A 14,327-nucleotide genomic window follows, 5' to 3' on the forward strand; every position below is an offset into this window, starting at 1 on the left:
TTTTGACCTAGTGACATATTTTTGCTTTGCTGAACGCACATTCATATATTGACCAATCTCTTTGATATTTGGTATGTAAGTACCTTGTATGGAGCCAAAATTACCAATTGGTATTAGAGGTCACTGGATCCAAGGACTGTGATGACCTGGATTCTGACAGAGTGACCTACTTTTAGGATTAGAAATTTGGAACATTAAAAAATGACTCAATGGGCGCCAAGATCTCTCTGTGACCTCTTGTTTAAAATCAAAATGATAGAAGATTTCAGCCATTAATGTCTTTAAAACTGCCATTTGTCGGAAACTTGTCCTGTAGATTAACCAATTAACGTTAATTAGACTGCCCTTTCGGAGCCCTTGCTTGGGGACGCATGTACAGATAAATCTCACAGGGGTCCGTAACGGAGCAAGGGTATATGAAGATTTTTGAACTTCTTCAAATCGTTCAAAATGTCCATTTTGATGTTATATAAAAACGACAGTATATGTCTCGGATTTTAGATATTTCCATATTTGAAAGCTGCAGACCTAGGCATTTTTGAAATATTTTCAAAATGAATTTCGTTTTGTAAATGTTGATTCTATGGAGGCCTAAAAGGGCCGTCAGAGGCTGATACGTTTTAGTACGTTACGGCTACGGAAAGAATATGACCTTAGCCTTCAAACTTAAAACCTTTATAAACAAAACTTTTGTTCATAGTAATCATAACTGGCTGCTAGTCAAGATTTAAACTAAACAACCATTTATCTATCTGTGTGAACGGGGTTGCCTACAGCCAACATTAATGACCTAATTTAATTCATTCTCACACTCAGCAATCCTTGTGGCAAGACCTACAAACTGATCTATGTTTAAATTACCTTGACCCTGATATGACTTTCACCTTCAAAGTTAAAACCTTAATAAAGAACGTGTTTGGTCCTACAACCCACATTTTAGAACGCATCTCCTTGTTTATTCTTGCATCAGGTATTACTTTAGAACTCTTTTTATAACAGTCGAGCCTGTTGTTGATGTCATACAGTTGTCTTCATTACCTGGCACAGTGTATGCGTATATTGTAAAGCAAATTACAGACTTTTTATCCAAAAAGGGCCGAGAAACAAACACGACGACAAGCGCTACAGAGAGTAATGATAACGAGTCTGGCAGCTGGCCGATAATACTAAGTAAGTGGGGAGCTTTCCTACTCACCCTGACCATGTCGACTGCCATCGCGTCCGGTTCTTTACCTTGGTTAAAGTTTTGATGCGTTTTCACTTTATCTCTGTTATTACTTGATTAATTTGCTTCGATTTTAAAACTTCTAGCATCAACTACAGCATATGTCACAAGGACCATAACCCTCACCCTAATATGCGTGAAATATCCCCCTTTTTAGTTAGAATATCAGGTTTAAGTTTTGGTGCACATTCACTCTATCTCTGTTTTTACTGAATGTATTTAATTCAAACTTAAAATAGTTGTTTCACAATATCACATACGTCATTTGACACAAGGGCCAGCACCCAAAGTTCGGAGTGAGCTTAGGTGAATGATCCGGCCATCACAATTTTACATAAGCCTCTTCTGCTCGGAAACTTCTGGTCAGAGGTACTTCATATTTAGTCTTTACTATCCTGTTAAGGTCCTCTCTCAAGTTTGTTCAATAGTTCTGCTTGCCCCTTCTTAGGGACCTAAGGAGCTAAAAATAGAAGAAAAAAGCTTTAAACGAATTCTTTAAATTTACTGAATTAACTGTTTGATGGATCTTCGTCTTTAACATCATTATAAGGTGCTCTACCAAATTCGTTCAAATGGGGACACATGGCCCCTATAGCGGCCTCTAGAGATAAAAATAGAATGCATTTAACAACTTCGTTTCATAAACTGCTTGATGGATCTTCATTAGACTTGGTCTGTGGTATAAATATAAAGTTTTCTACCAAATTTTGTAAATAGTCATACAGTGTTATCACTGAACCACTAATTCCACTCTTTCGTTCAAATGGTTCGGCTTGAGCTAAAAATAGAAATACATTAAAACAACTTTTTGTTATCAACCACATGATAGTTTTTCAAGAAACATTGTTACATGTACTGTAGCATTATTATAGGTCCTCTCTAAATTTCTTTGAAATGCGGGAACTCGGCTCCTTTAATGGGGCTGCTAAAAATAGAAATTCCTTTAACTGATTTCACCTCAAGATTCGCTTAATGCATCTTTATGAAACTTGTTAATCCCCCGTCACGAGTGATGGGGGTTATAGGAATGGTCTCCGTCCGTCCGTTCATCCTTCCGCCTCCCGTCCTTCCGTCTTTCGTCTGTCTGTAACATTTTATGTCTGCTCTGTATCTCTTAAACCCCTTGAAGGATTATTATGGTCTGTAGATGTGCAAAACTCAAGTGTCCACCATGTTGACTCAAGGTTAAGGTCACATCTCAAGGTCAAACGTTTGAGCCTTCCATTTTTTGTTTGCTCTGTATGTCCTTAACCCCTTGAAGTATTTTCAACTTCACTGATTTTCTCATACATTGACTATAAAACTTATATACTTTACAAAGTCAATGCTTCCACCCAATACCATCAACCCTTCACTATCCATAACAGCGGCGAGGGATATAACCGTCTTTTAGACTGCATTGTCTTCATTGTAGCATCATTGTAAACCGGGAGCCTCCGTGGCCGAGTGGTTACAGTCTTTGACTTCAAATCACTTGCCCCTCACCGATGTGGGTTCGAGCCTTACTCAGGGCGTTGTAATCTTCATACGATGAAGCCACTCAGCTGGCTTACGGAAGGTGGCGCTAGTGGTTTAATAATACGTGGAGGGGCACCTGGGGTTTTCCTTAACCATCAAAGCTGGAAAGTGGCCGTATGGTGTCGGTGGAACATTAAACCCTACAAAAAAGCAATAAATCATAAAGTCCCTTACCAAATTAATTCAAATGGGAGCGAACGGCCCTTCTATGGGGCCGCTATAGCTAAAAATAGAATTATTTTTAAACAACTTCTTCTTATGAACTGCATGTTGATCTTAATCAAACTTTGTCTGCATCAAATTATAAGGTCCTTTCTTAATTTCATTCAAATTGGGGTGCTCGTTGCCCCTTAAAGGGACCGCTTGAATTTAAAAAAGAAAGAAAGAAATTCAAACAACTTCTCATGATGCGCTTGATGGATTTTTATCAGACTTGTTTTGTAGAATGAAGATCTATCAAGCACTTCATGGGAAGGAGTCGTTTATGTACGCGTGTACTTCTATTTTTAGCTACAGGGGCCGTTTAAAGGGCCCTATAACCCCAATTTTAGATTACAAAAATCCTGCTGATGCTACAGAGCTTCATGAAGATCCATGAAGCAAGCAATGATGACAGCAGCAACTAAAAGGGGCCGACTGTCGCCATTTACATGAAATTGGGTGACCTTCTGCTGATGCCACAGACCAAGTTTTATGGTCTTTAACATCGTTGTTAGCTCAAAGAATTGAATTCCATGCAGAACTCTGTTGCCATGGCAACCGAAAGGAAAACCTTTAAAAATCTTCTTCTCAAAAACTAAAAGCCCTAGAGCTAATAGATATTTGGACCTCTACAAAGTTTGACCCCGGGGTCAAAATTGACCCCGCCTCAGGGGTCACTTGATTTTACATAGAAAAATCTTAAAAAATCTTCTTCTCAAAAACTAGAAGTCCTAGATCTTAGATATTTGACATGTAGCATTGCCTAGTGGACCTCTACTAAAGTTGTTCAAATCATGACCCCGGGGTCAAAATTGACCCCGTCCCAGGGGTCACTTGATTTTACATAGATTTCTATAGGAATATCTTCAAATTAAAAAAAAAAGAAACCAGAAGGCCTAGAGCTTAGATATTTGACCTGTAGCATTACCTAGTGGACCTCTTCAGAATTTATTCAAATCAGAACCCCGGGGTCGAAATTGATCCCGCCCCAGGGGCCACTTGATTTTACATAGGAAAATCTTCAAATCTTTTCTGAAAATAAACCAGAAGGCCTAGAGCTTAGATGTTTCACATGTATCATTGCCTAGTGGACCTCTACAAAAAATATTCAAATCATGACCCCCGGGGTCAAATTGACCCCGCCCCATGGGGTTACTTGATTTTACATAGGAAAATCTTCAAAAAAATTCTAAAAATAAACCAGAAGGCCTAGAGCTTAGATATTTCACATGTAGCATTGCCTAGTGGACCTCTACAAAATGTGTTCAAATTATGACCCCGGGATCAAAATTGACCCTGCCCTAGCGGTCACTTGATTTTACATAGGAAAATCTTCAAAATTTTTCTAATTTAAAAGATAAACCAGAAGACCTAGGGCTTAGATATTTGACATGTAGCATGGCCTAGTGGACCGCTACAAAATTTGTTCAAATCTTCACCCCCGGGTTCAAAATTGACCCAGCCCCAGGGGTCACTTCATTTTACATAGGAAAAACTTTAAAAACATTCTAAAATATAAACCATAAGGCCTAGAGCTTAGATATTTCATATGTAGCATTGCCTAGTAGGCCTCTTCACACTTTGTTCAGTATTGACCCCCGGGGTCAAAATTGACCCCGCCCCAGGGGTCACTTGATTTTACATAGGAAAATCTTCAAAATTTTTCTAAAAATAAACCAGAAGTCCTAGATCTTAGATATTTGACATGTGGCATTGCCTAGTAGACTTCTACAAAATTTATTCAAATCATGACCCCCAGGGTCAAATTGACCTTGCCCCATGGGGTTACTTGATTGTACATAGAAAAATCATCAAAATTTTCTAAAAACAAAGCAGAAGACCTAGAGCTTAGATATTTGACATGTAGCATGGTCTAGTTGACCTCTACAAAATATTTTCAAATCTTGACCCCCGAGATCAAATTGACCCAGCCCTAGGGGTTACTTGATTCTACATAGGGAAATCTTCATACATTTGCTAAAAATAAACCAGAAGGCCTAGATCTTAGACATTTGATATGTAACATTGCCTAGTAGACTGCTACAAACTTTTTTCAAATAATGACTCCCGGGGTAAAATTGGCCCCGCCCAAGGGGTTACTTGATTGTACATCGGAAAATCTCCCAAAATATTTCTAAAAATCATCAGTTTGACATTTGAAACATGTAGCTCATATTACTCAGGTGAGCGATCCAGGGTCATCATGACCCTCTTGTTAAGGCCAATAAAGCCAAAAAGAGAAATACCTTTAAGTAACTTCTTATTACTCGCTTTATGAATCTTTTACTGTAGCAACCTTATAAGCGTCTCTAATACGTTTGTTCAAATGGGGCCTTGCGCGAAAATAGAAGTATCTTTAAACAGTTTCTTTTCACGGACCGCTTGATGATATGTATGTCCTCTCTCAAGTTAAAATGGGGCCCTTGATAAAGCTAAAACTAGAAAACACCTTCCAATGTTTTTATCTAAAGAAATGCGAGGTAGATTTTCATTAAAACTTTGTAACTTCATTGTAAGATACTTTCTCAAATTTGTCGAAAATGGCACTCGGACCCTTTTAGCGCCCATGGTTTATAGCTGATACCATTTAATAATTATAATTATTTAACTTTTGGCGGACCTGCTGTTGCTGTGCTGCATATTTTAGAACACCATGTGTATATGTAACGAGGCCATATGGCTTAGCCCTGCTCACTTAGCTCAGCAGGGAGAGCACATGTCCATGGTTTATGATGATCATAAAGTTGAGTTCCATCTAGGGGCAAGGAGTTTGTTTTCCGTGTTGATTTGATTGAATACATTGTGTCTGTAATCGTTGGTCCTTTTCTGATACATTTGGAGAAATTGGCAGGTGCTTGGGAAAAACAATTTAGTACTTGCTCAGAATTTAGAAACATTTGTTAGGCTGTCCATCGTTGTATGTTTGAAATACTGTTGAAAAATGGCAACAATCCCCAAAACCATACATAAATTATTAGAATGCGGACAAGTTCGAAAATTGGTCAATTAGGTGAAAAGCTAGGTCACTATGTTGAATTGTAGAAAAACCTTACTTACATGAAGAGGCAACATTTTCTAATACACGAACCCAATTAGAATGTTTATCTGTCTGAAGTGTATGTCAACTTCACAAGTGATAATATTGGGTCACAAACTATTTCAAACTATAGAACAGGTTTAAACCTGGAACCCTGGGTTATAAAAGTACATCACTAAATCAAATTATAGAAAGTCCTTGTGAAGGGCTTGTTGCTAATTTCATTTAAGAATAATTTTAAGACATTGTTTAGCTCATTTGAACTTCCAGTGTAGGTGGATGGTCGTCCTGCATCAAAATGGGTTCTTTTTATCCCCATTTAGTGTCTGTCAGATTTAATTATAGAAATAAGTTAAGATAGTTTCTTGTCATGAACCGGTTAATGGAAATTCATCAGACTTGGTCTGTAGCACCATTAGGCCTAAAAATTGTTGTTTTCGGTGTCCGGCCTACCCTGCACGACCCTAAATGTTTTTTTCGGCGTTACAAAATAAAATCGATAGTTTCGCTATTTTTGGTCTTTAATTTGGTTTGTAGGCTTAATTGACTTTATTAAAGATATGGTAAAAACTTTGTCTGAAATAATAACAGTATGGATTATGATCAGCCTATTCAGCCTAATGTTCCATGAGAATTAAGTCACTATAGTCCAGATAAGCCTGTCCATCATACTCTGTATACAATGTAAATTATGATCAAAAGACAAATTCAGTCAGTAATACTCAGTATGTATCTAGACAACTAAATACAATCTACATGTACACAATTGACCCAAAACATGGATTAAGATCAAACTCCACATCCAAATCAAACATATAAATGAGGGATTTAAGTATGACACTACATGGTTATATTTAGAAACATCATTATGACCTCATAGAACAATGGTTGTTGACCGGTCAGAAACACGCGAAATCTCAAATTCACTATTAAGGCCAGACCACTTTTAAGGCCACTTTTGGTCAGACCGCTGGCTGCCCCTGATAGAGAGAATCTACTGTACTTTTCCTTTGTGTTGGTTTTTCTTCATTGTAAAAATTATATAAAAAGATTTTTTCCTACCTGCCTGGCCTTATTAGGTCTTATGCCAAATTTGGCTAGATGGGGATGATTTACTCCTATTCTAGACAACTAGACCTAAACAAGTTGGCTTCATCTGCTTAACAGCTCGGTGGATCTTCATCAGACTTGGTCTGCAGCATCCATACATTGTCCTCAGATTAGTTTAACCTTTTAACGATTTGTTTGCATGAATAATATGATTGGTCCTCACTATACTTGTTCCATAGAATCATTGCATGAGCCTCAATCTGTTTTGTTTAGATAGTCTTTTTAATAGTGCTAAATATAAATAAATAAAACTATAAGTAATAATTTTTAAACAATTTTGTCTCATGAAACGATTGAAAAATCTCGCTTAACTTGATTTCTTGTATTATAAGGCGGACCTTTTTCAAATCTGTTTGAATGTTTCAAGAGCGGAAGTCTTCGTCTCATGAATTGGTTGTATCAAACGTGATCTATAGCACCCATGTTGAAACCTCCCTTCAACTTCCTCATCTGCTTAACTGATTTTCAATAAACTAGGTCAGAAGCAAGGTCAGTGTCTTCCTAAGGTGAGCGACTAGCTTGGCATCTGGTCATTTTAACATCTATGAATGTACTGATCAGAATTACACCATACTTGGTATGTAGCATCCAGGCGTAGACGTCTTTCAGTTATGTTCATATCATTTCGCTAGAGCTAAAAATAAAAGAATTCTTCTTACGAATGAAATGATAAGCCTTCACAAACCTTATTGGTCTGTAGCCTCCTTGTATGCACCTCTCAAATGTGTTAGAAATAGAAATAGATATTTTTCACATGAAGCCGTTGATATATTTTCACTGAACTTTACCAGTAGCATCCTTGGATAGACCTTCCTAAATTTTGTTCAAATGGTTCTGCGTGATCCGTTTTAAGGACCCCTAGAGTTAAAACTAGAAAAGACTTTTAAAAGAGTTCTTTCCATGAACATATTGATGGATTTTCACCAGTTGTTCTGTAGCATCATTGTATACCCCTCTGTCGTGCAAATTCTTTCCGCTTGATCCATCTGTGGAGACCATCAGAGCTTAAAATAGAACACTTTTAAGACATATCTTCTCATGAAGCAGTTGATGGATTTTCACCAAATGTTGTTTGTAGTATCGTTTGATATACCATTCTTAAGTTTGTTCAAATGGTTCAGCTTAACTGTTTAGCCCATTTAAGAGGCCACCAGAGGTGAAAAGAGAAACAAACTTAAAACATTTCTTTTTAGCTCACCTGTCACGTAGTGGACACGATAGAAGTGACATATTAATTTGGATTTTAATTACACTTACAGCTTAAGTCACAACAATATGTCGGCTCCTTTCGAAAGCCGGCTAGATTCCGTCATGGGTTCTAGAGTAACTGACCCTAAAAGGGGAAAGTTTTTCTATATTGGCCCTTTCAGCCATATAATTGTTTTATTTATGCTTTGATTTGAAATCAAGGAATAAGCTTGTTTACATTCTAGGGGGCACACTTGAAAACTTGAAACTTGGTGATTTCAAATCTGGGTCAAAAACTAGGTCACTAGGTCAAATCAAAGGAAAAGCTTGTATACACTCTAGATCTAAAGGCTACATTTTTGCTCCAATCTTCTCGAAACTTTGTCAGTTTGTTTGTTGTTATGAAATCTTGGACAAGTTTGAATCTGGGTCATGCCGGTTAAAAAAATAGGTCACTCGGTCAGTGCTTGTGTACACTCAGGATGCCACATTTTTGGTCCAATCTTGATGAAAATGGGTCAGAATGTTTGTCCTCATGAAACAACTAAGTAAAACATGTATACACTTATAATGTGTTACTCACGTGAACGACCTTGGGCCATCTTTTCATGAAGTAGTTGATTGCTTAGTCAGTATTTTCTTGGAAAGAACCTTTCTCTGTTTTGTTCAAAGGTTCTGCTGCTTGCACTTAATTACCACAAAAGCTCAAATTTAAAAACAAACTCTTCTTGTGAATCAAATGATGTATGAAATGTGGTCAAAAACATCATCTACTAAACTTTGCTTGACTGCACTTTTAGCCAGAAGAGCTCAAAATAAAAAATAAAAAGAACAAGCATTTATGGGAGCATGCATCATTCAGTGTAAGTACAGCTGAAATGACGATATCATGATGATGATGTTAATGTAGTAAGCAAATTTTTGTCATATATAGTTTAAATAGATGTAAAAGGCATGAATTAGTGTTATATACCTGGTGATCCCCAAACGATATTTCAACAGCTGTATAAAGGTCATGGCTTCAAATATTTCCTTAAGCAGATTGTTTGAAAACGAAAAATGTGAGGATATTTTCATTGTTGAATAACTGAACTTAATTTGTATATATTTTCAAGTACAAGGAGCTCATTTGCCGGAGGAAATTCTAAAAATGGATGAAAATGCAGTCACTTTATACAAAAAAGCTTTGGAAGAGGGCAAGGAAGCCATCAATAATATACGTGTGATGATAGTGGGGCATTGTGGAGTCGGGAAGACAACCCTTACAAAAAGATTGTTTGGAGAGAAGGTTGATGTAATGGAAGAGGCAGCTAGCACTAATGGAATTGATGTACATATCAAAAGATGTAAAGTTCAGCTTAAAGATAAACAATGGCTGCAATTGAATAAAGGTAATACAATGTTGCTGTTGTATGCTAAATATGTGTAAAGCCCGTCTTTTACTTAAATATTTTATCTTTAGATATTTATTTCAAACATAGAACCTCCTAATCCAATGTATATAACTTTACTAGATACATAAATTAATTGTGTATGTAGAGCTACATTCATAACTAAATGTCATACATTAACAGTTTATTGTTACAAACTTGCAGTGTTTTAGTGTGTTTTAGCTCGACTTCCTGAAGAGTAGAGCTCATTTACTCACCGAGTCGTCGGCGTCACACCTTTGTAAAATTGTTTGTACCAGTCCACATTTTTACAAAACCTTTCGAGATAAAGCTTTGAAAATTTCAACACATGCCATACCCTTGTCTAGTTTTAGGCAAGAGTACATAACTCCATCAAGGATTCTGGCTGAATTATAGCCCCTTTTAACTTAAAATCTTGGTTAAGTTCTTCGTACCAGTTCATATTTTGTATAGATTGTTTGACATATGGCTTTGAAAGTTGTATCACTTTTTTACTATAACAGTCTCTATGTGTAGGCAAGATTCCATAATTCTGTCCACTATTTTGGCTGAATTATGGCCCTTTTTGGACTTGGAAATTGATACAATTGTTGTACAAGTCCGCATTTTGTCAAAACTATTTGACATGTGGCATTGAAACTTTGAACACTTGTATATCATCACGATTTCCATCTGTGGGCATAACTCTGTCAACTATTTTGGCGGAATTATGGCCCTTTTTAGCTCGACTTTACGAAGTATGGAGAGCTGTCCTACTCAACCCGGCGTCGGTGTTGTCGTCTTTCCACATCCGCACCTTGGTTAAAGTTTTGATGCTCTCTCTCTTTATCTATGTAATAACTTGACATAATTACTCTGAATTATTATTAAATGGATTTGATTCAAACTTAAAATAGTTATTCTACATCATACAAGGCCTATAACTCTAGCAGCTATTTTTCATGAATTATGCCCCCTTTTACTTAGACTTTAAGGGTAATTTTGATGCATTTTCACTGTATCCTTGTTTTTACGGAGAGGACTTGTTTCAAAATTAAAATAGTTGTTTAACATCATCACTCACATCGTATAACACAAGGGCCATAACTCTTGCACCAATATATCATGAATTATCCCCCTTTTTTACTTAGAATTTCAGCTTAAAGTTTTGGTCCACTTTCACTCTATCTCAATTATTACTATTTGGATTTGATTCAAACTTCAAATAGTTGTGCCACATCATCACCCACGTCATATGACAGAAGGTGCATTACTCTGGCACAAATGGTACATGAATAATGCCCCCTTTTTGCTTAGAATTATACTTATTTAATGTTTGATACACTTTATCTCTCTTATAACTTAATACTTTTTACACACACTCAAGCTATTGTCTGATATCTTCATTAATATTGGAGTCATTAAACACTCCAGTAACAGCTTCGTCTTCCTCAGATGGGCCAAATTTCACTATCCAGCATCGAAATAGCCGAGCGGTCTGTTTTCTGTAACAGCCTTTGATGGACTTGGAAATTGGTTCAGATTTTTTGTACAAGTACACATCATTTTGTCAAAACCTTTTTACATGTGGCTTTGAAATTTTGATCACTTGATTGTCACCATGATATCCATCCTTGGCAAGAGTACATAACTCTGTCAACTTTTTGGCTGAATTTTGGCCCACTTTGGACTTGGAAATTGGCTCATTTTTCGTACAAGTCAGCGTTATGTCAAAACTATTTAACACGTGTCTTGGACACTTTGACCACTTGTTCATCGTCATGATCTCCATCTGTATGCAAGAGTACATACCTCTGTCAGCTGTTTTGGCTGAATTATTGCTCTTTTTGGACTTGAAAATCAGTTAAATTTTTCATACCAGTCCATATTTTACCTAACATGTTTGTCATATGGCTTTGATAATTTGACCACTTGTTTACCATCATAGTCTACATATGTAGGCAAGGTTACATAACTAGGACAAGGACTTTAGCTCAGTTATGGCCTTATTCATAGTAATTAGTTAAGTTTGGCTAACCGTTTCATATTTTGTCTAAACTGTTTGATATATGGCTTTGAAACTTTGAAAACTTCCTTACCATCATAATCACACATTGCCATATAGTGCAAGACTTATCCAAATCCACAAATAAATGTACATTGTATGTCTTATTTATATTTTTTTCTTTTGTCTGAAAATCTCTATTAATATTTTGACCCCCATACTTTCATCAATTCTTCGAATAGTCGAGCGTGCTCTCAGTTAGCAGCTCTTGATTACTATGTTTATCTGTACATGTATTAAATGTATATCAATTTAAACCCAACACATAGTACTGTTAATACAGATCAAACTTGATGATTCAATGTTTACATAAAGTGTTTGTAATAAACGTCCATAAACGTAAAATACGAACCTAGGGTCTAGTATACATTTAAGGGTGGTATAAATGCTAGCATGTCTTTGGTATTTTGTAAGTTTTAACGTTCACGTATTGTTTAATTTCACGTTTTATTTAATATAATTATGTGACAACTAATGTAACTATCTGTCTGAGGTTAACATGTACTGAATTTATACATGTAAAAAACAGAATCTTTCTTCAGTTAAAACAATTATGAACCTTTACTAAAAATTATAATTTCTTGCAATTTTTCAGAAATTTCTTCTGAAATATTCTATAATCGTGTGGCATCTGTAGTTACAAAATTTTCAAAGACTGAAAGATCTTCTGATGTTGAAATGAACATGTTGACATACAAAGCTAGCAGACATGGCAATGCTTCGACGATAGCGTTGGTGAAGGACACCAAGAAAAAGGATGCTACAGCGGAGACGTCCCTGCCGATAAGTATGTCTATTTAAGTTCAAAACAATATTTTAAACCTCACTTGGAGTATTCTCAAGTGCCCGCCTGAGCCTGAAATCACACCCTATTACCTGATGTCCACCACGCCGAGGGATGCAGCTGCCACAGAGGTAGGAAATCAATAACGGTGAGTAGTGGTGTTAGTTTTTTGAGCTGTATTTTTTTCATTTCGACTTTCCATGAAGATATTCTGATGCAGACATACGTGTAAATGCCTAAACGTATTATATGATTAATCCTGGTCGACAACTTTGTGAAATAAAGAAGTATTCAGCTGTTTAAATTAGACTTTTATTAAAACTGGTGCGAAAACTATATTCAACGGCCAAGTTCGAAGTGTTTACAAAGTAATTTGATCGGGTTTACCTCACACGTCAAACGGTCAATCATCTGTGAATAATCCTGGCAAGTTTCAAGTCTGTCCGTACGTCTACACCGACGTTGTGACCCTTCAAAGGGACCCGGGTATGGTCACGTATGATACACTTTACCACAGAGGGCATTTTTAAATGATGCCTATCACGTCGAGAAGTCAAAATATAGGATGCCGATTACGGCAGAGGGGAATTTGCGGTAAAAACGTCTTTTCTAGCCGATTGTTTCGCTTTTAAGACCTGGGAAGTCAAGGCATAATTTGCATTATGCATTCTTTATCCCTTTCTTTGATAATGGGTGAATTTCAATGCCGAACGCCTCTGTAACACATTGATAAACATTGCTGTTTGTTCTCAGACAGTTCTTCGCAAATTGGCATAAGATTTTGAGAAGCCAGTATCGGTCGGAATATTTAAATATAGAACTATGGGAAAATTATTGGTGGTATCTAGCATATACAACAATAATAATAATGGTAAATAATGTAGGGATAACGCTTGTTTTTTCGTGTTATAACATCTGCAGAATCCCGAGGGATTTGTTGGTACCCGAGCCTTCTGACTTCTGTATTACGTATCTTGGATCTTTATCAGTAACATTTGTTTTCAGCTTATGGAAGTTTTGTTGCTTGTCTATATCTACAATTCCACTATAACAGTAATTGTCAAGCTGTCCATTCAATGATGCACATATATGACAGATTTCATTAACTATATCTGCCATCTTGAATCATAACCGTATAAACGGTTTTGCGAACTGATTTCTAAAAATCAATTTCCAATGAAAAATATATGTTTCCACCTTTTTCTAGATATCATTGACTGATAACATATCTAATATGCGATACCGTAGACCTGAAACTAGAAGATTTTAGGAGGTTGGTTACAGGCTGTTTAAGGGGGAGTTCCTGCGATTTATGTCTGGACAAAGGAGTCTTGGACAAGTGGTTGAAGAAAGACAGGATTTTGTTCTTCAGCCGAGTCCCTGATAAATTTTGCTATACCTACATTACCGGTTATGTGCCAATATAAATTGGTCCAATCATGTTCTCATTCAGATTCAAAATTTGTTAAAATGGGCATCGATGGTAAGAAAATTGCAAGGGGTAAGGGGAAAATAGCTGGCGATATTGATTGTTGGGGTTTTGAACCAGAGCCAACATTGTCTCAAAGAACTGAGAGATACAAGTGTGAATCACAAGAAATTTCGGACATTAATCAGTTAATAAAATCATATGATGACATCAGAAGATCAACAATTCCGAGTAATGCTAAAATAGAAGTACGTGTTTAACTCGTGTCAGATGTTACTTTAATTGGTAAACGTATTAAAGACCTTCGTGAGCTACTTTTGAGGTTTGATTTTGGAATTGATAAATTTGTAAGGCTTGGTGACTGTCAGTCAAAAGATTG

The 14,327-nt window shown here is 36.5% G+C and overlaps 1 protein-coding gene across 1 annotated transcript in view; it reads left to right on the forward strand.

Annotated features, from left to right (window-relative positions):
• LOC128559584 (uncharacterized) overlaps nt 1-14,327 on the forward strand; it is a 175,054-nt gene that overhangs the window by 54,859 nt on the left and 105,868 nt on the right. Inside the window, exons 5-6 of the mRNA XM_053551712.1 lie at nt 9,395-9,670; nt 12,331-12,522. Coding sequence (XP_053407687.1) covers nt 9,395-9,670; nt 12,331-12,522 — 468 coding nt within the window. The remainder of the gene's footprint in view (nt 1-9,394; nt 9,671-12,330; nt 12,523-14,327) is intronic.

Source organism: Mercenaria mercenaria, chromosome 9 (assembly GCF_021730395.1).
Source record: "Mercenaria mercenaria strain notata chromosome 9, MADL_Memer_1, whole genome shotgun sequence".
Taxonomy (NCBI): Eukaryota; Metazoa; Mollusca; class Bivalvia; order Venerida; family Veneridae; genus Mercenaria; species Mercenaria mercenaria.